Source organism: Clavelina lepadiformis, chromosome 1, assembly GCF_947623445.1.
Source record: "Clavelina lepadiformis chromosome 1, kaClaLepa1.1, whole genome shotgun sequence".
In the NCBI taxonomy this organism is placed as follows: Eukaryota; Metazoa; Chordata; class Ascidiacea; order Aplousobranchia; family Clavelinidae; genus Clavelina; species Clavelina lepadiformis.
This window is the reverse complement of record NC_135240.1, coordinates 10,429,612-10,454,734: the sequence shown is the minus strand read 5'-3', so window position 1 is coordinate 10,454,734 and position 25,123 is coordinate 10,429,612. Positions and strand designations below refer to the sequence as shown.

The window sequence follows — 25,123 nt, the reverse complement described above, 5'->3', positions numbered from 1 at the left end:
AACCTAAGCTACCAACCGAAGAAGTCAAGCATTATCCTATTGTCCAAAAAGGCTCTATCCTCGAACTTTTTCAGCAGGTCGGTTATATGGACCTGGTAGCTAATATAAACGGAGAACGGGTGTCGCGGCAATACACAGAGAGAGGTGGCGACACGAGGAGAAAGCAGACGGACTTTTAAGGCTGATGTGACAATTTATGATGGAGCATTCATTGTTCGGCTGAAACATTAAGTGTGATTATTAGTACTAATTTTACAGAGTGATTGTGTGAGGGTTGGCTAATATAACTTGTACATATGCTGCTGATCGTGTTCTTTTGTTCCAAAAGTCAGTAGGTTTGTGTAAGCGAAATTAACATTATAACCTGCTGGCAAACTAAAGTTGTTCTTGAGTTAGCTTATGTCGCGCTAATTAGCCATCGACAAAGCAATCTACAAAACGATTGTAACATTGGCATCAACCAATATCCAACCAACAAACCATTCGTCACAGTATGTCACACTGAACTTAAGATTTATGTCCAGCTTCTCTAGTCAAGCTTCTGCAACCATTGTCGTAATCCTTCGTACTGGGGCAACTCTTAAGTTTTACAAACCTGGCTCATGTAAACATAAGCCACTAAATTGGCGCGTATGCGCCTGAATCTAAAACGCATACTATTCAGATAGACGACTATTGTGCAAAGTACTAATAGCCTGTGATAATAAGGGGATATTATAATATACAGATTGAATGCAGTATAGAATTCTTGTTTTCGGAAATCTGCTTTACGAAGCATTGCAGATTATCCTTTATTATCACAAACCTAACCGCCTTCATCACTGTGATTTCAAACATTACCCATACGCATGACTTTTGGAGTCAATCGCAGGTGACGTCAAAAGAAGTACAGTATTGACATAAAAGGATTGATCGTTTTTTAAAATTTGGTAAAGTAGCTTATTACATACTACCCTAGAATCGCAGAAAGACGGGTTTTGTCGATGGTGTTCATACAGTATGGGTAGGTTACTTGACCTTTAAACTGCACTGTGAAAGACAACCGCAGAAATGGTTTGTAGCCTATCAGGCAAACAAAACCTGACGTCACTTACCACTGGCGCGTATGTTTATCATGGTACTAACACTCAAATGCTCTTGTTTCAAAGTTCAAACACGCTCGAGAGGCGTGAGCATAAGACAGTGGTTCAGAGACTATTGGCTACCTGCAACCTTCTTTTCTTCCTGCAACATTTGTTGTAATCCTTGTCTACCCATAGTGGAAAGTGCGGCACCTATGCACGCACGAAATTCATCAATGTGCATGGCAGCCAGACAAGGGATCTAAAACTGGGCTGCAGGGTTTGATCTAACATAAGGGTTTAAATGGGAGTTTAAAAGTAGTTTATTTTTTTGTTTTGCATACAGTACAAGTAGTATACATGCAAACACTAGCATATTTAGGTGAGGTGGCCATAGTCCCACTGACAGCTCAATTTTGTGGGGCCATAGGTGTTTTCATTCGCCTTTGTTTTTTTCCAGTCATTGCATTTATCTATTTGCACTTTCTTACTAGCTTTCCCAATCGGAAAATATGGCAGTTTGTGACAAGAAATAGTATGTGCAAAGACACAGATTTTGGCATTATAGCATACACTAAGGCCTTAATTTTTTACCTTAAGCAACTGACTTCTGGTATGCTTGTTATAAATCAACACTAACATGTAAGAGTTCAGGGTGCCTGTTGATGAGTCTCATATGCGTGTGTCACACTTTCCATTATGGCTGGCTGTAACGTTGTAAAATCAAGTGCTGTGAAAAGATTGCTGCAGACAAGATTGTGATAAAACAATGTCCATTGTTAAGAAGCAAGTTGCTATCATGCATTGAGAGAAGGATGTCGATTGCCCACTTCCAACAAAACAATGTGACCAATCAAGTCAAAAACTATAGTCAGCTTTTTGTGTTGGAAATAGGTGTTGGGTTATGAGTCAACTTGCTTTAGTTGTATTTGAAGTCTGATTCAGTTTTATAAATAAAATCGTTTATGAATATTTCATTGTTTAGCAATAATGATACGTATCCATTTGAAACCTGACATAGTTGTAGAAAACTACGATTTAGATCATAAACTCACTGCAAACTTTAACTGACCAGCATTATGTCTGATTGTGAATCAGATGGAGAGCATGTTTCTACTGAGCTGGTTGGTTTTATGTTTGGAAATATTGACAACCATGGAAATTTAGAAAATGATGTTTTCGATGAGGTTAGTGTTACTATGTATATGTTCGAGAAAGAATTGTTAGTTGTCTTTTGCAATAATTTATTCCTACGTATAACATTATCGTGCATTACAAAGCTGACATATTGGCTAATGTTTTTGTACAGAAATCCAAGACACACCTCATGCAACTTAGCACCTTGGCAGGATTGGGTGATTTTGTCAATGAAATTACCAAAGAATCAGGCAACATCCAGCATAAAGCTCCACCAGGAGAAGGTAAGAAGAATGATAAGCGTCTACACCAGGGCTACTCAACTGGTGGACTGCGGTCCGAATGTGGACCTTTTCAGTGTTGAATCCGGAAATTATCTGTCTCAGTATTTACGCAAATGAAATCGTTTATCATTAGTTTTGTTATTCCTGCTTATTCAATTAATCAGCGAGTGTGTAAGTGGTAGCTCAAACTAGTCTTCTAGCTGTTTTTGTTGATAGGTCGTTTGTTAATCGGTGCAGCCGACGTTTTGCGCCATCTTTTGTTGATAGAACAATGTTTACACAAGTTTAATACAAAACCACTAAGGAGATGTAGCCTTCAACAGCGCTGTTTCTGCGTAAAGCCCATCATAAGCAAAGCGCTAATTGCAACCCATGAAGAAACTTTATGAAGTCACAACGATATTTGTGACTTCATAAAGGACACCAGTTTTTTAACAAAACCAAATCCATTATCGTTGGTTTTCAAAAACAAAAAAACAACAGAGAATAACACAATTTCAAACAAATGAAACAAACCTTGTTGACGTCACAATGCAACCACGGAAAAAAACAAAAGGGCGAGTAAAATGCAAAGGGTAAAAACAAGTAACAGTTTCATTTTGCAGATGTACTGGAACAAAGTGCAGTGTTTTTATTACTTCTGTTCAGCTCCAGACTAACAATAATTTGCAGAACTTTATAGCTCACTTCTAATTTAACTAAAATCGGTAATTACAGATAATATGGCATCTTTCAAGAGAAGGAAGTTTGACTATGAAAATTGTTTGTTCAATGAAGAATGGATAGAACAGTATGCTTTTATTCTTCCCACAGCGAGCTCAACTCCACTTTGCCTTATATCTAGTTGAAAAGTTGCCTTGGTAAAGCAGCAATCTGAAACGTCATTATGAAAGCAAACAAGGCGGATTTGAAAAGACATATAATCAAGGAACGGAAGAGAGAAAGAAAAAAATAAATCTGCTTAAATCACAGTATGAGAGATCAACCATGATTACAGAATTCTCAGTTGAAGCGAAGGACACATGTAAGTGGGTAGATGCAGCAAAAAGTTAACTCGAGCTTACTGAATTCCAGGAGAACATAGCGGTGAAAAAATCATTCTGTGATACACCAGAGAAGGTTTGGTCAAAGGAAGGGTTCCCAAATAATTTTCATGCTCTTTGCAAATTAGCAGTGCAAATTCTCACTATGTTTGGGTCTACTTACAGCTGCGAGTCAGCGTTTTCAAACATGTACTTCATAAACAATAAATTTCGCATCTGTGTGACCAATGAAAACCTTCACCACTGCCTTCGACTCGCTCTCACTACTTTAGAACCAAGATTTAAAGAACTAGCAAGAAATCAGAAATACCAATTCTCCCACTAGTTGTGACTAACAGAACAATAAATAAATTTCGCTTATTACTTTTGCCAATACCGCTTTACCGGATTTTGTATAGACCGTATTTCATGTGTTGTGTAAAAAAACCCAGAGAATTTAATATTCTAAAATCCAGAGGTTTTAAAATTGAATTAATACCCGTCCAGAGAATTATATTATTTTATATACCATATTTTAATACATTTGTATGACTGTAAATTATTTCATAAGAGTTATAACGGACCTAAGCAAATTTTGAAATTTTGTAACTGTACATTTGCTAAAAATAGTTGAGTAGCCCTGGTCTACACTAACAGCGTGGTAAATGAATAATATGTGACAATGAAAAAGCCATCAAATTTTTTAATTTTAAACATATGTATACAGGAATCACTTGTCAAAATATTCATGTGATATGATTGCTTTGATAATGTGGTGTTTTATTGTTGGATTTAATTAGACTTCAGGGTAGTTGCTGCACCTGATGCCATTGATTATTCAACCATTGATGAATTGGCTGACGATAATGGTGTTTCTGCTGACATGAAGCAAGCCTCTTCAGCAATTCAAAAAGGTGAACGTCATATTGTATCATTTATTTTTTAAATCCTGTCGTTTATTTTTCACCATTAACTGCAGAGCAAAAATTACAATGTTAACCGTTAACACTAGTTAATAATAGTTGTACCACAGTAAAGAGCATGTCCACCAACAATTATTATTGAACAAGATTAAGTGGCAAAGCTCAAACGGCTTAAAACTTGTAAAATTGGACCAAAATGTACAAATTGTGCCATAAGATGGTAGGTTATCCTGGCCACAAAACTTGCCAATGTTGGTTTTTGTTGTCATTTCTATGTGTATATATAGTGTTTTTAATGTTTGTAAATTTGTTTAATGATATGCACCAAGAAAATGAAAAGTTATAACATTTTTATCTCAGTCAGTTATAAGTAAATCAAATTCACCTATATTTTTGCAATGCTTGGTATCTTTTTTGTTTGTGTTCTAGGATCAGATGGAACTGATGATTATGATGCCCCTGACAGTTCCGATACCAACTTAAACATTTTCAAACAACCATCTCCTAGCAAGTGAGTTCATTAAATCTGCTTTCATTATTTCAAAAAAGAACTTTAGTTTTAAGTCATTTACATGCAGAACATTATACTCAATCTTTTACAGGAAACTTTTCTTTGGTCTCTTAGTCAATTATTTTCTTGTTTTTGTGGAATTTTATTACTAGTAATAATTACTTAAACCGTTTTGCATCAAAACATAAATTTGCTTTAATTGCCGAATTTCTTTGAGAAGATTTGAATTTTTCGTTTTTGGTGAAAGCATGGCTAACTAGTTTTACCTGATTTCTGATTTGATGCCTTTTTCTAATTAAACATTCATGTTTTGGGAAGAAGTGATTCATGTTTCTTATTAAAAATGTGCGTATTTTGTTAGATATAAGCAATCAAAGCATTCGAGTGAAAGTGACATCATCCTTCCATCAATTGTCTCACATTCGCGTCAGTCACATTCGTCTCCTGATAGGAAGCTGTCTTCAGATTCCGAGCATAAACACTCCAGACGTGGTGGCCAAAAAGGCGACAGGAAGAAAAAGGGTAACTACTGATTCGAGGATTTTAAATAACTTTCACACTACTTTTTATCACATTTTTTCATCTAAGGTATACAGTCTTTGCTATAGTTTATAACATTTTGCAGGCCTGACCAAAGCTGAAAAACGAAAACGTAGAAAGGAACGTTTGTTACAGCAGCAGCAGATCGCAGAAGAGGATGTTACATTTAATCAGAAACTCAAGGCTCTTGAGGAGAAGATTGCAAAAGCAGACATTTGTGAACTTTTTCCTGAGTTTCGACCAAACAAAGCAAGTAGAAAGTAATATTGTATGAATAAAACTTTTGTTGTATTTTAAACTATCATTCTGCTGTGCTGTTAGGTACTTCGATTTCTCCGATTGTTTGGTAAGAGAAAAACCACCTCGTATCCAAACGTCTGGAGGAATTGCCGTAGAAGGAAGAAGAAAAGGAACAAACAGACTGATTCAACTGCAGTCGACCCCACACCAGAGTCTACCAAATGGATGCAACCCTGGAAGGCTCTTTCACCTCCGTTACCTCCTCTGGAAGAATGCTTAACAGATGAGGAGGTATGCTAGTGCATTAGAAATCTATTTCAGAATACAGTTAGTGAAATACAGTAACAGTATATACAGAACATATGCGTAAATTGTTCTAGTGTTCTAAAGACATAAAAACAAAATATACTTCAGGCTTACTGTAGTTGAAATCAAAGTCAGTAAGTAAGTTGTATAACAGTGACGTTGCAGTACAATTAAGGAAGATCAACAAAACAATCAAAAAATTATCAAAAATGCAAAAGAAACAGGCAAACAGCGTGTGGCTTGGTTGCGTTTGATGTAGCGCATGTTGCTCAAACCCTTCATCACCTTGTCTTTGCGCTTAGTTTAACGTGACTGTGCTTCGAAAACAGGGTTCGAACAGGAGGTTTTGGGTTTATTAATCGGGGTATTTTACAACAGGAACTAATGGAGTAAATTGAGACCACCCTCAAGTTTCATTTATAAGCAGGTGGGATTATTAGCCGTGTTTAGATGAAGCGGCTACCACAGTACGGCAATCCTATGCTACAGCCTTGCGGGGCTTTGAACAGTGGTCAAAAGCTGTAGGCTACTAAAATGAACTCGTAAAATAAACATTAACTTGGTATGCTTATGATGTCTTTGTACCAAATATCATCTGTGTTTTTAATAGTTTGTAATTATTTATTAAACATTATATTAGTTGGGAAATTTCCGGGACACTCTACTCCAATGGTAACCAGGTTTATTTGAACTTATTTTTGCTTGTAATTTAAGAAGTGCAACCCATTTTGTAACCTTTAAGGTCGTAATGATGAGGCCAGTAAATCCAAAGAAAACAGCAGCACACATGAGCTCTATTCAAGACGGTTCTAATAAGACAAACATCCCTGAATGGAGATACGGTCCCGCTGCTCTCTGGTATGACATGCTTGGTGTACCTGAGACAGGAGAAGGATTTGATTACGGTTTCAAGCTGAAAGATCCTGACGTATGAAGTAGTGTTCTCGTCTTTGATGTCCATTGGCTAGCATAGGTTATTGTATCTTTCATTGTATGTCAACCACCTTAGGCTGATGTTTTTAACGGGACTGCATCAGTGATAAATGATCCAAGTTTTCCTTCATCTGAACACTTCTATATGGTATCTCAAATGCGATGGGAGGATGACATCATCTGGAACGCAGATGACGTTCGGCATAAAGTTGGAAAGGCAAAGGGTTCTGTGTTCAGTTGCAGATTTTCTGGTGCTGAATTTGTATTAATATTGGTATTTGATGTTTCAGACCCTTCTCACTAATTCTGACATCGATGAGCGATATAAGTTAAGGGTACGTTTTTGCTGGTTCGTTTATTTTTCTTACCACGGATGATTAGCGGATCCTGAAAAATATATTCTGTTGTTCTCAATGCATAAGGGTTTTTATCAGTTTTAAGGTTTTTATTTTTGTGGAAGTTTAATCTTTGAAGGAAATTTTATCTCATATTAAAGTAATTATTACATTAGGCCTATTGAATCTTAATCTTACAGTTTGTTTTGTACTAATATCATATTTTAAAAAGGTTGACAGAGCTGCACAAGCAGGCTGGGTTCCCACAAGTACCCAACGAACTGCATTACCACATGGAGCTCCTGGAACAAGAGGTCCAGTGACAATAGCTGTGGAAAAACCTACAGGAATTCTAAAGGAAAACAACAGTATGTCATTTTCTATATGTGCTTGCAGTATATTTAAAATGCAAATGTCTGTGCAAGTAACTTAGCAGTGACCGTATTTTGTGATATGCTGTTTTAAAATGTTGCAAATTCTTTTTGTATATCATAATTAATATAATTTGTCATGACAGCTGACAAAGATGACAAAACCGTGAGTTCCATCTTTCCCATCGACAACTATGAGTTGATATACGGAAACTGGGAAAAAGATATTATTTGGGACGACCAAAATATGGATCACATCCCTAAACCTACTGTCTTCCGTTTTGATCCAAATGACGAAAATCTCATCTTAAATATACCAGATGAACCGAAACTATGGTTAGTTGTTATCTCAATACTAGACTTAAATACTTACCGGTACTTGAAATTGAAGTAATGCTCCTTAAATGATATTTTTCATTTTTGCGTTCCTTACTGACAGTGGTGAAGGGATGCAATCTAAAGATCACAAGAAGGATGGCAAGAAGTCCAAATCAGGAAAATCTGGCAAGTTAATGAAAAAGCAACCAAGGAATTTTTAATTATATTAGTGTTGTCCATGCTGCTGGATTGTAAATTCAGTTTGATTATTTCATTTTCTGTAGGAAACAAAGACTTAGAAAAAGAAAATAATGATACACTTTCCAAAAAAGATCAGTGGAATTTGTCAAACGATCATTTCTATGATCCAAAGAAAGATGCATCTAACTCACTTGCATTAGGATTGATGAGCAGTGTCCTACAGGTGACTTAGTTATGATATTTCAAGGCTTCAGTGTATATTCTTTTGTCTTAATACTGTTGATATAGTTTCCAGCAGTTGTTTGATATATTGAAAGTAGTGTCAAATTTTTGTACCCTGTGTGGATTTCAAGCACATATAACTTAATGCATGTGATTAGAGATAGACAATCGTATTGGTGATGAAAATTTAATTTTCCATACTACAGCATTCCATTCCATCAATGGAGCTTCAACCGATGTTTTTTCCAACTTTCATGAATCCTTCAAGACTCCAGCTGTTTCATCGACCACAATATCGACGTTATCAACATGGAGCTTTGGCCAAACCTGGGACACACACAGTGCACTCTGTCATGAAACATCTGAGGAAAAAGTAGGCAGAGACTTTGATATAAATAGATCAATGTGCAAATACTCTTTATCCAAAACTATCGTCCACAGGGCAAAGCAAAGGGAGCAGGAGAGAGCTGCATCTGGTGGCGGAGAAGTCTTCTTCATGAGAAAACCAGAAGATCTATCTGCGCTGGATGGACATCTCATTCTTGCCGAATATAGCGAGGAATATCCTCCACTCTTGTCACAAGTTGGCATGGCATTGAAAGTGAAAAATTACCACAAACGTGTGAGTTGTTATTGTTATTTCGTTGGAGGTCGTCATATCTTACCTATGGTGCAGGTATGCTGACAGTTATGCCAATCGGTTACCATGACATTTCAGTGTATCTACAATGTGGACAAGCCAGTTTTAATGTCATTGTAAAATTGTGATTACAGAAACCTGATAAGGACTCTGATCCACCGAGATATCGTTATGGTGAGATTGTTTACTCGCATTCCTCTCCTTTCCTTGGCAAGCTCGAACCTGGCCAGTCACTGCAGGCTTTTGAATGTAACATGTATCGGGCACCAATATATGAGCATCGATCTGCCTCATCTGACTTTCTCATCGTTCGAACTAGACATAAGTATAAATTTTGTGACTGTTGGTTTTGATGATATTGCTTGCTTTTTGTCCTTTGAGCACCTATTGCCCCAGTGATTTCGAGGTTATACTTCCATCTTTGCCATTTCAATTTTGTTGTCATGTAATTTGAATGAATTCTCAATCAGTGGCTGTTGATGAACGTCTACTATTTGTAGATGTTCGAATTTTGTATCAAAATTATTCTGATTTTTGATTACTATTGTTAAAGTTACTTCATACGACATGTTCCATACATATTCACTGTGGGACAACTCTGCCCAATCATTGAGGTACCTGGACCAAACTCTAAGAAGTCTACAAATCATGTTCGTGACTTTTTGCAGGTACATTCGTTGTTTAATCAAATAATAATTTTGTTTTATTATTTCATACTGTACAGATATAGGTTCTCAACCAACGCCAATAAACTTTGGCACTTTGAAAGCTATGGTTTCTTATTATTACTGCATAATCTTGCTCTTCATTAGTATTTCATCATATGTTGGTCTATGCTGTTACTTCAAATGTATCTGAATTCTGAACCAGGTTTTCATTTATCGAATGTTTGCGAGAAGCAGAGACAATCCCAAAAAGATTCGGATGGAAGAAATTCGAAAAGCTTTCCCAAACCACTCAGAGAGCAGCATAAGAAAGCGATTGAAGCTGTGTGCTGATTTCCACAGAACAGGTATTATTCTTCAGGTTAGGTCAGGGGTGTCAAACTCAATCGCACCAAGGGCCAAAACGCAAAACTTATTTAACGCCGCGGGCCGTAAGGATAAAACTTGATTGAACGTTTCCTGACACGAGTACATGAATTGGAACAGCCAGCGAAACAACACCAAATTTTTGATTTTTTTGACGATTTTTGACTGGGCTGTTTTTGATTATTCTTATCTTACATCATTATGTTTCATTCATCTCCTTGCAAAAGCATTAAAGAATTAACAGACAATAAAGAAAAAAGCAGCCCAGATTACAAGCGTTGGAATAAATCGATTTATAATCTTGTTTCTTGCTTGCAAAAAGAAAGTTGTACTGTACAATGATCTCGCGGGCCGGAAATAGTTCAATGTATAAAATAACATTGCGGGCCAAGTTTTATTGTGAAGCGGGCCGGATGTGGCCCGCGGGCCGGGAGTTTGACACGTATGGGTTAGGTGAACAGATGACTATAGTATCACAAACTCATATCTTCCTGTATCTGGTACACATCTGGCACTATCTTTGGTTAGTTTCTCAGTATGCGTTAGCATGGCGATGGATTTAATGGTTAATGTTTAGGTCAAGACAGCAACTGGTGGGTGATCAAGAAAGATTTCCGATTGCCCACGGAAGATGAAATGCGAGCCATGGTGTCACCAGAACAAACCTGTGCCTTCTACAGGTGCACATTTAATCGTATGACTGCTGCCTAACCAAAGTGCCTTACATATTAATAGCCAGTATTTGGTCAAGTCGAGGAATTTGTGAATTGCGAAATCGGGCTAATAAAATTTTATGCGTTTTCCAGCATGAGCGCAGCTGAACAACGGCTGAAAGATGCTGGTTATGGAGAGAAAACCATGTTGTACCAACCTGAAGATGACAATGAGGAAGAACATCAACTAAAGGTGTATTTTTTGACATTTTAACCATCAAAACATCTTTTTATCGCACTGAACATCAACTATTTAGACAAGCATGAAATTTATTGACTTTAATGTGTTATGCTGGTCGTTTCAGCTCAAATCGTTGTTTTACCTTTTGATTTGACTTTAAAACTTACGAAGGTAGATCTTACCTGATTTATGCATTTGTTCTTTCTATGGACAACATACTATGCAAAGGAAACTACAATAAATATTCTATTTTGTACTCTACAAGGTTGATGAAGAGGTTTTAAATGCACCATGGAACACCACAAGGGCGTTTATCTCAGCCATGAAGGGGAAATGTTTGCTGCAGGTAATTAATTTATTGTGTTTCCTACAGCAGGCAACGCAAAGTATGATTAAACCAGAACATTATTTTACATTTACAATAACATGCAGGTGACTGGTGCAGCTGATCCCACTGGTTGTGGGGAGGGATTCTCTTATGTTAAAGTTCCCATGAAACCTCAACAGCCAAAGGTTTGCTAACCATAGCCTTTGCATTTGCTAACCATATCTATTGGGAGTTTTTTTATGATAGTTTTATGTTGTTTTTGTTAAATCTAAGTTTGAACGCATTTATCAACAACACATACTACGTAATGGCACATACTACCAATAAACCCATGATAAAACAAATACTGCCAATGGTCGAGTATAACCGATAATCAAGAATTCTATTTCATTGCTGTTTGCTACCCAAAGACTGAATCCGCTCCTGCTCCACCCAAGAAACTGGTCACTGGCACCGATGCAGATTTACGTCGGTTATCTCTTGCAAATGCCAAACAATTGTTGAAGAAGTTTGGTGTATCAGATGAAGAAGTATGTTATTCCTCTGTTTTGTGCAGTGGATGAGGCACGCAAAATTTTATGTCTCAAGTTTCAATTGCTTGTATTAGCAGATGGTAAAGTTTTCACATTGAACCTTAAAACAACACAATATTGCATTGTTTGTAAGATTCGAAAGTTGTCACGCTGGGAAGTGATACACGTCGTTCGGACAATGTCCACAGAACAGGCCAGGACTGGGGAGGGAGGAATGAGCAAATTTGCTCGTGGCACTAGATTCTCTGTGGCAGAACACCAGGAGAGATATAAGGAGGAATGTCAACGCTTGTTTGACTTACAAAACAAGTAAGTGTCACATGTCATGTTCTCAAATGCTATGGACTAAGAGTTAATGAAGTGTATTTACTGCATGTTTATTCTTATCTATAATCTTGATTATATCCAGCCAACTGTTATGCCATTGTGCAATAAGTTATTACCAACTAGCTTTAATGAAATATACATGGCACATGTGCACTTTTGGTGCAATGAAATATGTGCATTTTTGGATTTTAAATTCAATGCAAAAGTAGTTACACCAATTTAAAAGAGTTGCCAGTGTTACTATTTAATTTTGCGTTTTAGTATGTAGTCTAACAATGTGTTTGCCACAATTTATGCTTTATTTTTTACAAATCCATATAATTTTACGTTATCATTGGAAGCATGAATAATGTTCACATGAATATTGTGCACGGAAGGGCTATGGATGGCAAATGCAATGATGTTGTAAAGTGAATAACATACAATAGTGTCATTTTAGCCATTATCTTGATATTGGTTGTCCTATTCTCATTTGCAAAATGAAAATTTGCTGACGATCCTTTCTCATAAACTAACCTAAGTTAGCTTATGTAACATTTATTTAAAAACAGTGTGCAGTGCACAGAAACTGGTAATTGGCAAGATCTTATATCGGCCTTAAATTTTAATTTCTGGAACTTTAATGTTGTTGGTACCTTTAATGCTACCAGAACTACACACGATGCTAAAAACAGTAATTGGCGTAAACTCTACACAGCTGCAATTACATTTCATCTCAATAATATTCCACTGTGCATCACAAAAGTTTTAAACGACTTAATATAGAATAAACAAAATGGAATAATGCACATATATTATGGTGGAAGACTAAAGCACTCTAACAACTCTTTGCAATAAATATGATGAAGTTGGCACTGAACAAAGCAAGCAGGTTTCGCTATTCGGTGTGATGTGCTTTGCACACTCCAGCACATTTGAAAATGTGTGACTTACACAGACAAAAGCTCCAAGTTCGGAAGAAGAATTTTTAGTAGGAACACAATCACGATTGTCAGACCTATAGCGGAAAATATCATTGCCCTGCACATGAAAGCTGACATTTTGTCAGTTTTAAAACCAGGAGGTTTGTAGCAAGTCAAGCACAGTGCTAACCAACCCCCTGCAACTCCACCCAGGAAAAACAGCAATTGCACTAAAGCTTCAGACATTCTTGGTTGATTGTTGAAAGCTTGAAATTTGTCGATTATGAAAACAATAAAGGCAATTAAGTTCGATAAAATGATCCAAGCTCCTGACAATGCAACCAGGATGATCTTTTGTCTCTTTGGATCTTCTCTTGCAACGATATGAATTGATAACATGCAAACTCCTATCAGGACTGACCAGAACATTAAGAAAATAACCACCTGGGTAAATCCACCTGCAGTAGAAAAACACTTAAATGTTTTTCCTGTAAATACATTTTAGTACAATATTGCCAACTCTTCTCCGTGTTCAGTCCATATCAATGTCAGAGTAAATATAAAATATTAGCAGCACCAGCTCTATTAGTTGTAAATGATACTTTATTGCATAACTTTATTGGGATTATGTCATTTCATTTTTTCTTATCAGACTGAAAGAAATATCCATAGTCATGCTGCAGGGTTGTAATGTTTACATTTAAAATTAGAGATGTACCGAATGGAACACAAATTCGAATATTACGCACAAATATCAGCCATTTTTGTTTTTCTTACAAGTCTGACTGAATCTTGTAGACAGATTCGGGTCAAATCCAATATTTTGTAAAAGTAAGAAAAAAAAGCAAAACTTTGAAGTCTCCACTTGTAAGGTAGACATCAAAGGTGGCGAAATGTTAGTGAGTGTTTGTGTTGTGGCAGTCAGTGCCACACAAATATTCCACACCTAAAATTATTTCTTTAAAAGATTTAATTGGATCTGTACCTTTAATTTTTACTTCTGTGTGACCTTTCGTGTTCTTAATTGCGTTCGATTTTGTCAGTGAGCTCCATATGCACCAGTTACAGAGAAGTTCGTTTTATAGTTTCTGATTTGCCGAACGTTGAATTTTCACTTTTAGTTGGTGTGAATTCTGTGTACTTTCTGGGAAGGACAGTCAGCCTTCTCGAGGAGTCAGAACTTTCAGTTAAAGAAATTTTCAGTTTACATTATGCACCAAAATGCAATTTGAAATGCTCGAAAACAAGTTAATTTCTGTCATACATCAATGGAATGACAACTTTGAGCATGATTTTGTTACTCATCCGGAACTTTGATTAAGTGCAATAAGTAAAGTTGACAAATTCAGATTTGGTTCGGATTCACTTGAATATTAAAATCGATTATTCTTATTCTCTTGAATCTAAATGTTTTTGATCAGGCACATCCCTAATAAAATTTATCTTGCAATTGTTTGTATATCAAATTTCAATTGACCTTGTTTGTCTACTGTGCCTACTCACTCATGGTGCTGAATGTCCCCTTGGTGACTTTGAGTTTGTGTAATTCAACTCTCTCCCCATCGTCGGATGCATCACTGAGATTTGCGTCTTCAAATTCTGCTTCCCCTACCAACCTCATTGTCATCGAGTCATCTTTCCCCATTTTCATGCACAAGCAACTTAATAGTTCTTGGTTTGATGTCTGTAAGTAAAACAAAATAATAATGTGCTACACATTATACAAACAAACAAACAACAATCATTCTTTTTGTTCAGAACTTGTTCAGTAGCCTACACTGCTCTTAATTTGGAAAATAAGCAATAAATAAAAACTTACCTGAGGTTTTTCTTCCTCCGTGCAAATTTAATTAAATTGAAAAAAGAAGAAAAGTTTTTTTATTTAAGGTGGTTGTTCTTGCTTTTTAGCTTATTTTTGTACACGTTATTTTCTTGTTTATACAACTCTGCAAAGACAAAATTGGTTGAAAATTGTAAAGTAAAACCCCACACATTGATTTACTTTCTCTGACTTGATTGAAATGTTCCGTATATTCCATTATGTTTGTCCTTTGGGTGGTACTGATAGTTCCTGAAATAAATCCATCAGTGCATTTTGTTCACTCTTTTTATTTAGCTATGTATACATTTTTGTCAACCAATTATTTAGTTGTCGGAAATTTGGACCCTAAGTATACACAAGGCCTGTTTTTCCTCCTACTGACACATGACATGTGAAAATCGATAGTTTCTTCTCACATGTGCTATAGCTTATAATTTGCTATGCAGAACTGATAAACAACCTTTGCTTCCCCAGACGTTACTAAACTAAGTAATGTGTTACTAAGCTATTTTCTTTGTTATTATAACTGTATTTGTATGCAGCTTAAAATGCGTTGTATTTAATCTTAATACTTATTTTTACTAAAATCTAATACCTGTTAGTAAACCATGTTTACGGCAACTGGGTATTACTTTTAACGCTCCCAAATATTATTCTGTGGTGTTTAGTTCAACTCGATCTGATTTTGTTCCTGAATAACTGTCCTTAAACTTTGCATGCTTAACTGCATCTGACTTTTTTCTGTATGTGGAAGAGAAATTTTCAATTTTTATGGTTGACTTCACCGGTATTTCAACCCCTCTGCCACTATTTCCAGTTGCTTTAAGTACTGTGCCCTGTCTCTTTCAAGACAAACATTGGGATTTGTTATAATAAACTCAATCGAGTCTGTATTCAACCCTTTCTCTTTGTTATAAGCACCTTTGTCATAAACTTAAGTAAACTGATAATACTTGACTAACTTGAGCCATAATGACTCAATGTAATAGGTTTCTTGATAAAATAAAGGAAGTTTTTCTCATTCAAACGCCATCAGAACTGTTGTTATTTCATTGAATGAACTTCTGATTAATTGATCCAACATGTTAAATATTAACATTAGCAGATCCCTTTACATTTCCAGAATTACCTACCTCTGACGTGCCTTTGCTCTTGAACAAACTGCAGGATATCCTGGTGGTTGTGTTTAATTTCTTATGTATTTACATAAGAAGTACAGGATATAGAAAATGGGTAGGCTGGTACATAAAGTACATTAGCATGGCGCCAGCTAACTGAGACTGGGTTTAATAGGCCTCTATGCTGGCATAAAATATTTGATGTTTAATTTGTATACGTTGTTTCAGATGGTATACTCCCATCTACATGTTTACAGTTTCACCCTAATGTGCATATACTTTTTTGTCATTTATTTTAACAGCTAACATACTGTACAGTCCTTAGTATACTGATTCTACACAAACTGCATCAGCTTACTTGTCTAGACAAAGTATGATAATCCAATCCAAAAATTGTGTGAAGCCTGTATACAATGTATAAAAATATAATGACTGTGCTATAAACGAATTGACTTCACAGATGGCTCTTTTATACAAAGCAAGCTGTGCATGTGAGCAGCGTATGATACGGGAAGCACAGATTATAATTCATTTCCTGTATTCTTGCTGGACTAACCGCTTCCCTTATGTGCTAAATTGATTACCTGATGTGTCGTTCGTCACACATTTCCCAATCCTTAAAACAGAACACTGTTTTACCTTTCTGTTTCATACATTATAGCTGTGATACCTTTCAGCAGCCAATCTTTGTTTATCGTGGTGTTTGAGATGAATTGTTTGCTTTTAGAGAATATGCACACGCTGCCCGTCGCCTGATGAAACATTTGTTTGCCTTATGGGCTCCAGTTTGGCCGTTGGAAAGTGAAAAAGTCATTACTTCGTTGTAGAATTTATTAATCTATTAACTCTCGTTTTCAGTAAACCATACCTCACGTGTGGACTTACTTATAAATTGGTTTACATATTCTTCTTAACTTTTTTGTTGAAAGTATACAAACTACATTTGTTAATAATTATTCAAAACACAACGGTTAATCTTGATTTTTGTCAGATTGAATATATGCTAAATGGTTTTTTCTTATCAGTTGGTGAAAGTCATTATTCCATTCAATGCTAATAATATTTGTTTTAAACTTTTACTTTATGTGACATTTCCTAACAAATTTTAACTACGTTGCTTTCACCGTTAGCGCATCAGTTATATAACAATGCCAGGTGTCCATTGTACACCCAGTTGATGTGGTTGGGGAATTGGCTTGCTATTTATTACTGTAATCCATTTATGAGAACTACACATTAAGAATTCATTTGTTTATGCCTTGGTCAGCGGCTGGTCTATGCATACCCAACGTTTGCTTTTGTAGATTATGCTTGCCTTGCTATTTTTTGTTTATATTGCATTAGTATTCGTAAAGCAAACACAAGTTCTGTTTACCCGGCAAGGTTATCAGCCCAACTTACTGCGCACAGAATGCACAGTCATACTTTTTGAAGGGAATTTATTATTTTTTGCTATTTAATGTTTTATAATAAATATACCACCCACTAGCAAATCACAACTAAATGGCCCAAGAAGTCTTCTATTTAAATATGCTTAACCATGTGTGTATGCATATCTGTAAAAAATATCTTGACATATTTTATACATATTTTGTATCAAATCTGCAAGTTAATCGTGGTTCTTGTGCAGAGTGTTATCATCTCATGACATTCTATCCACTGATGAAGATAGTAGCTCCGCTGATGATTCTGATTTTGAGGAAATGGGGAAAAATATTGAGAATTTACTCAGTAACAAAAAGTCTTCGGTACAGGTGCAAAACTCAACCTTAAACCTCTAAGTCAAGGGTGGGCAACCTTTTTGAACCCGAGAGCCGCTTTGGTTGTTAAATTTTTACTGACGAGCCAAGTCATAAGAAATTATGACGTCACAAATAGTTTATGTCGTTTAATTGTTCCATATCTGCATTCCTCAATCGAAAAATATCATTAAATTTGGATAATTAACAACTTTTCATCAATGCTGGCCTAAATAAGGAAAAGAAAAAGAGAGAAGCGTTCATAAACGGTACTCTTGGTAGCCTTTACAATTTGTTTGAAATTTTACGATTCGACTAGAAGAGCCACAAAAAACATGCCGGAGAGCCGCATGCGGCTCGCGAGCCTCAGTTTGCCCACCCCTGCTCTAAGTAGTTAATCTATTTCTTGTTTTAGTTTTGAAATCAACATTTGATATAAATATAATTTTTGCAATTGTTGTTTTATATACTTTGGTCGTCCAGTTTTAAATTAAGTATTACCACTGCTGTTGCTCAAAACACCTGTAAAGGATTCACAAATCTTTTCAGTAGTATATTTTACACATTGTGTTTTGTTGTTTGAATTAACATGTAGAATTTCAGATGTCCATGGAAAAGGAAGAGCTGGAAAGAAAAGAATTATTAAAGATGATAAGTGAAGAACGCAGCAGTGAGACGTTGTCACGAAGCAATAGTGGCACTGGACTGTCAAATCGATTTGGGAGCAGTTCTTCTTTGAAAAAAGAAAAAGATGATGACACTGCTTCTGTTTCTAGTATTTCTTCGCTGGTGAGTTTGAAGTTCAGTCTATATTAGGAATATCCTCAAATTATGTTTCAGACAAAACTGTAGCACAGAAAAGTGAACTTAATCAAAATATAAGAATGTGGATTGTACTTACTTTAGGGAACAATGTTGTTATGTCATAGTAACATGACCATTTTTGCTTTTAAATGTGTAGGCTGGCCACTGTTTGAAAATTCACCGAAAATTTCGGAATGATGACGGTACTGAATACACTAGAATTGAAACCGTGAGAAAGCCAGAAGTTATTGAAGCCTACGTAAAGATTAGATCATCCAAGGTATACTCATCACCTAAGATATGATGCATATCATTGTTATGTTTGGCTTGCGCTTTTTTACCAAATTAACAGAATTTCGTGCAGATGCAACTTTGCAATTTTGCTACAGAATATGATGTCGATTTCTTTTTCAGAATGAAGATTTCATCAGAAAATTCATGATGATGGATGAGCAACATCGTGAGGAGATGAGACGTGAAAAGAGGAGAATCCAAGAGCAACTCAGGAGGATAAAACGAAACCAAGAAAAGGAACGTAATAATCAGGATCGAGAAAAGAAAAAAGAAAAAGATCGTAAAATGAAAGATATCAAACTTGAAAACTTAAAGAGCTCAGTGAGTGTTCTACTGTTTCTGCCATGGAGAAAGTATTTAAACTTTAGCTGTTTGTAGGTACTGTAACTTGTGTCTGTTTTTTCAGCTTCAGCCCATTATTTCTTGACAAGAATACTTTATTGTTCAGCAAATGACTTCCGATTGTACTTTGTAGCAAATGAAATGTGGTGCCTGTGGTCAGCTTGGTCACATGAGGACAAACCGATACTGCCCGATGTATGGTCGCAGCAATGCACTCCCAGATCGTCCAGTTGCACTCACCGAAGAGCAGGAGGAACAAATGGAGAGGAAGATATTTCAGGATTCCCATCATCTAGTTAAAGTTGAAGGAACCAAGATCACTTTGCCTAAAGATTTGATCAAGAAGTATTTTGTGATAGAAAGTTAAATTTCGGCTAAATACTTTAACTTCAAGCCTGACTTGGTTTTGTAAATTGTATCTTTGAAGGATTGTCGATACTCAATAGGCAATCTATCGGTTTAGGCATATTTTTAGTATGTTCAATTTTAGTTTAAAATTTCAGCGTAGAAGAAGTAAGGAGAAAATCCCTGGTACTGAAGTTTCAAAAACCGGACATGTCCACTTCATCGTTGCCTGGTCCTTCATATCAAGCCGCCCCGTCTACCATGCCACCTAGGAAGAAGCGTCGGCATCAGGTACCTACTCAACTTTACGGTCTACGGCGTTTGTGTATGATATCTGTTTGCCGTTCTTTTACCTTTAAATTTGCTGCACACGATTAAGAGGTTTTGAAGTAAAAACTTTGTAAGTGTAATTGTCAGTCATCGAATTTTAAGAGAGAAAACCTACTTTGAATGCGTTATATGAACTCTAAATGTCAATACGAAAAAGGTCTTCATGTTGGTTGTCAATTCCTGCGCGTATCTTCTTCGATAGGGTTCAGTGAGTCACTGCGACTACCTGACGCGCATTGCGAAGAAAAAAGAAAGACGAAGAGCGGATCCTGTCGTTACTCTATCGACCCTTATGGAAAATGTCCTAAACGGAATACGTGACCTCCCTTCGGTAAGAAGTAGACGGCATGGTAGACGGGACATGGTAGATGGGGTTAGACCCAATTGGTTTGAAGGTTTAAGCCAGTTGAATCGCTTTGGTTTCTCATATTTCTATTTCTGCTTTTTTGACGTGTTGCGTTAACGCACGCTTTAGCATTGGGTGGTATCGAGCTACTGTTTATGATTTTTCAGTTGCAATTCATTGCATCATGTTACTTAATTTTATCGCAGACTGTTCCATTTCACTCTCCTGTAAACCCAAGAGCAGTCAAGGATTATTACAAAATTGTCGAAAAACCAATGGATTTACAGGTCGGTTATATTTACATTAGATTAGTCGTTTTTTTTACACCAGCTTAATCTGGTTTAAACCGGATGCTTTGGGTTTTAACGCTTCATCAACGTTGTACTTGATCAGTGGTACTTCAACCTGATGTTGAGTTGCGTGATATTTTACAGTCGATGCGGGACAATCTTCGGAAACATACTTATCTGTCTCGGGCCGACTTCCGCGAACACATAGAGCTCATCATCAATAATTCTCGTCTTTACAACGGAGCTGATAGTTCACTCACCAAAACAGCCCAGCAGATGATCGACTACACGGACGAGCAATTTAAGGTGATCTTATATTTCGATGAAGTTGCATTAAATATTGACATCTGTACGTCATTATCAATCACTTTTATAAATATTCGGCCGCCGATATGGAATCGGGCCCAATGTTTAATGACTAACATTGAAATACTTGGCGTATACTCTTCGTTTAAAGTTGAAAACTACTTCAGTAATAAATTCCGCGTGCCCCGTGACCTTCTGTCGAACGTAGTGTACTAATACACACGCCTGCATGACGCGTGATGTACTTACATTGGTAAGACTGCACGTCACTTTCACACATGGATCATAGAGCATACGCGCTTAGATTGAGCTGGAAAATCGGCCGTCAAAAATCATATTAAGAATTGTTCAACATGCATTGGATTAAATAACGAGGAAAACTTTAAACTTTTACGCAAATGCAAGACAGACTATGAATGCAAAATTCACGAAGCCCTTTTTTTTAAAGCAACTGAATCCAACCCTTAATAAACAAGCCTACGAAAATGGTTTATCGTTTTTATTAAAAGTTTATAACTAATCTGTCTATCCCACGCCCGTAATTACTTGTGTTACACGTTTTTGTGTCCACCGTTATTCGATCAGTCAATGTTATTTTTTGCACCTTACCTTTGGCAACGTCTGCAACGGACACAGCCTTTTATTTTAAACAATGCCTTTGCACCTATTAATTATCGTTTTACCTTATCGTCTTGCTTGGAAATTTCAATTTTCGCGTCCGCTTTTCTTGCAGTTACTTCCGCACAGAGTCGTAAATATTTACACAACTTTGGTTTTAACATTTACATTTCTTTCTCACTCTGATGAAGGACATATGTTCATGTCCGAAACATGTTACTTCTCCTACATTGTTAATAAATTACGTTTCTGCGCTAGTTGCTTTGTTTGCAACTTTATGTTATTTAATGCCTAAATCTTCGTTTAATTTTGCCACCAGATTTAGGCTCGAAAAAACCTGAGTGTCAAATTTACCTGCTAAAACAAAGATGTAGAATTGTGGATACAGATGCAACAAAATACTTCAATTGACTGCCCCCTGTAATTGAAGTCACAACTGTGCACTGCGGCCTTTTTTTTCTAATTAAAAACTAATGGTTGCTGAGCTGAAGCAAAAATTAATGACGCAAATTTAAGCTCGAACGGTCGAACCCAAAACTTCCTTCTCTTCTCGGCCCAATGTCATACTTTCTTATGCTATAGCGATACAGCAATAACATCAATACTGGACATACTGTCAGTTGCATCAACATGTCACAAAATTGCGTCTAAATCATAAAATCTATATTTAACTCACAGGGTTTAAGTGGTTAAAAACTTTTCTTAGCGAATGTATAAAGAGTCACCGTGCACCATTTATTTCTGTATTTTTCCCTGTAGAAATGTGTATTGATAAAGCCAACTTTTCATCTCAGAACATGGAAGATAAACTGATGCGGTTGGAAAAAGCGATCAATCCACTTCTGGATGACGATGACCAGGTCGCTTTCAGCTTCATCCTGGAGAACATTTTATCACAGAAGATGATGACTATCCCCAACGTACGTTATCTTTTTTGATCAACAGCCGTTACTTGCAGTGATAATGGCAATAGTAAGAACAGCGCAAAGTAATTAACAACCGAGTTAAACACGCATATTTTGTCTTCTTTTCGTACAGTCTTGGCCATTTCATAATCCTGTAAATCGAAAGTTTGTTCCCAATTATTACAACGTCGTTGAACGTCCTATGGATCTTGGAACGATCAGAAAGAATGTACAGAAACATCTCTATCAGAACAGGTAAGTTCAGACTTAAAACCACTACCATAGTAGGATAGAAAATGTAGATGTTCATTGGAAAACTTTCCAAGGGCCTATTCGAAGCAGTGTATTAGTTACTGGGAGTTGGTGCCATTTTAACAGCGTCAAATTGTTCTATTTATCCACGAATAAACAATAGGTTTTTTGCTACAACCACATACTAACGTAGCGACTTTCACTACAAGCACTCGGCCTAGACCAGATATTATTCCCAGGGGTCAATTTATGGAGCACGTTGAACTGATCCTAAGCAACAGCATCAGGTTCAATGGCGCCGAATCAAACTTCACCTCAACCGCTAGAAAAATCGTCGAGGTTTGTCGAGACACACTCGAGGAAAACGACTCACACCTCACTCAACTCGAGAACGATATCGCTGCAGCGAAAAAGGCGGCCGAGGCAGAGGTTGCTGACCTTGATGATGTGGAACCTGCCACTCCCGGGGTAAAAGGCTTCATGCTTTTGCGTCAATTTTTTGAATGTCTTGAAAGGTTTTCTGATTTATAATTTGTTGTAAACTGTTGTGCATTTTTTATTAAACTTAGTCCCAGAAACAGTGTAGGACTGTAGGCCCACATTACTTTATTTACTTACATAACTCCATCTTTGGTATATTAAATTACTTCACGCACTTGGAATTTTCTTAATAGTTACTGGATGAAGACATTGACATGGACGAAGACAGCAATATGTCGTTCAACATGTCCGACGATAAAATGGTAAGATGAGTGCAAATTATCAGCGAGTTATGCGGCGATGAAATCTACATCATGTGTTTTCAGATCAACGTTGAGTCTGATGTCGATGTGGAAACTATGGGAGAGAATTCACTTCAAGCGAGAAATGTGGATGAACAATTGCATATGGTAGCGAGAAGCATTTTTCAGACATCCATCTTCTATGTTTATTATCTTAATCATTACAGATCTATGTCTATATTACAGTACTTCCTCTATAGGTTAATGTCACCTTAGAATGGATCAGTTATCGATATGTAATTGCTAACGAGTTAATTATTATATTGCGATAACCAACGATATTCATTGTTGTTGTCCAGGCGTTCGAAGCGGCCGGTGGCCCAGCAGGCGACGTGGGATCGGATGATTTCACGAATAAGAGCAGATTGCTGGAAGATCTTCTCATGTCCGATGGAGAGATGAGCGGAACCGAGGAGAGTGAAGACGACGGAGACAATCCATTTGCTCATAGTAATAAAATAACATAGTTATGGAAGAGCTGGAGTTGATTGTAGATATCTTGTAGTTACGATCAATACAACTAAACCAATAGCCTCGTACTGAAACCTGTATTTGCGACGTGAAAAACTGACAAGTTTTGGACGGAACATCATGTTTTTATCCAGTTTAAATTCAAATGAAATTATTAAAATTTTCTTTGCTAACTTTTAAAGGATCAGATAGCGATGCAAGCGATGATGCTCGTGACGAAAGACCGTCCTCGCAAAATCCAAGATCCGTGGTCGAAGGTAAATAACACTTCCTTCGACTACTGCGTATATTTGTACTATTTATTGTTGTAAAATTGATTGGTTAATTGATCTCTTGGTACAGCTGATGAAGCAAGCTTATGCTCGCGAAAGCTTGTGCAGTGGAATTAAAAATAAAAGTTAACCCTAGAGTGCCATCCTATATCTTGATTTTTTATTTTACTATATGCTAAAGTTAATTGGATTAGATTTAAGGTATTACTGTTATACTATTTTTTTCATTACGTTACTGTTATGTTGTGTTTTTTTTAACTGTATTACAGCTTTAAAGAGTTGCGCCGAGATATTTTACTTTAGGGTTAACCACTGTTATCATGTTGTAGAACCCAAGCCTGTGTACAACGCTGTAACATCCTACCTTGACGAAGCGTTGATGCAAGCCAATGCTGACCCAGCACCAAAGCCCGTTCGGGGACTGTCCAAGTCCCCGACCTCACAATCAGTCCCCGCGGGCTTAGGACTAAGCTCGGAAGGGGAAGACAGCGATGCTGCCGGTAGTGGTGGTAGTTTTGTGTCGGTCGGCGGCGGTACGGACAGCGACATGACAGATGACTAAGTGACAATCGTATTGCTTACTCGCAGAGTTGGGTGACGTCTGTTTACGTAAGCATACTGGCGTTTACGTAGAAGAGCATACGTCAGCCGGAACGGGATGGCGAAGAACTATTTTGACGGATCTATTTCGGCCATCCCGCCACCACTACCATAAACCAAGTGCAATAGGTTTGTTTGGATGCAGGCATTTTATCGAAATGTTGCCATGCTGCGTGACGTCAAATGATGCAAGTTGTCCTCCAAATCAATGTCGATTGTTATATTTGAACGAAACTTTTACAAAAACAAAGCTGACATAATTTTATGGTTTCCAGTAATTCTGTCACCGATATGCTGTATGTTATGAAATTTATCTAAAATTCTCCATGACAAGTAGATAAAAGTATGACTATGGCAAATTTTGTTAACTGCAGCCAGAAACTGAGGAAGTAGTGAGAATTCATTACAGGTTGGAAAACCTTTTAGGT

At 36.8% G+C, this 25,123-nt stretch overlaps 2 protein-coding genes across 3 annotated transcripts; one reads left to right on the top strand and one right to left on the bottom strand.

The window, feature by feature from the left end:
* The first annotated feature begins 2,029 nt into the window (after positions 1 to 2,029).
* Positions 2,030 to 25,054, top strand: LOC143472687 (transcription initiation factor TFIID subunit 1-like). 2 transcript variants are annotated; one of them, XM_076970005.1, is made up of 42 exons: positions 2,030 to 2,248; positions 2,371 to 2,482; positions 4,305 to 4,418; positions 4,857 to 4,938; positions 5,300 to 5,460; positions 5,564 to 5,727; positions 5,800 to 6,009; positions 6,767 to 6,952; positions 7,034 to 7,174; positions 7,248 to 7,292; positions 7,525 to 7,660; positions 7,810 to 7,999; positions 8,103 to 8,167; positions 8,266 to 8,405; positions 8,611 to 8,777; positions 8,846 to 9,026; positions 9,179 to 9,369; positions 9,598 to 9,712; positions 9,915 to 10,056; positions 10,653 to 10,755; positions 10,882 to 10,981; positions 11,235 to 11,315; positions 11,402 to 11,482; positions 11,708 to 11,827; positions 11,964 to 12,139; positions 17,630 to 17,753; positions 18,342 to 18,527; positions 18,700 to 18,822; positions 18,957 to 19,157; positions 19,312 to 19,523; positions 19,682 to 19,814; positions 20,056 to 20,184; positions 20,406 to 20,486; positions 20,634 to 20,795; positions 22,208 to 22,333; positions 22,452 to 22,573; positions 22,810 to 23,038; positions 23,245 to 23,313; positions 23,377 to 23,460; positions 23,652 to 23,802; positions 24,006 to 24,080; positions 24,425 to 25,054. In XM_076970005.1, the coding sequence occupies exons 1-42, from the start codon at positions 2,141 to 2,143 to the stop codon at positions 24,655 to 24,657; spliced, it is 5,751 nt and encodes a 1,916-aa protein (XP_076826120.1). In that variant the 5' UTR covers positions 2,030 to 2,140; the 3' UTR covers positions 24,658 to 25,054. The 2 variants fall into 2 exon arrangements, with proteins under 2 accessions (XP_076826120.1, XP_076826130.1); XM_076970015.1 differs by lacking the exon at positions 24,425 to 25,054 and adding an exon at positions 24,166 to 24,296.
* LOC143470809 (uncharacterized) lies at positions 12,776 to 15,212 on the bottom strand. The gene is made up of 3 exons (XM_076969091.1): positions 14,879 to 15,212; positions 14,563 to 14,743; positions 12,776 to 13,517 (listed from the first exon to the last, which is right to left on the bottom strand). The coding sequence occupies exons 2-3, from the start codon at positions 14,708 to 14,710 to the stop codon at positions 13,087 to 13,089; spliced, it is 579 nt and encodes a 192-aa protein (XP_076825206.1). The 5' UTR covers positions 14,711 to 14,743; positions 14,879 to 15,212; the 3' UTR covers positions 12,776 to 13,086.
* Positions 25,055 to 25,123: the final 69 nt, after the last annotated feature.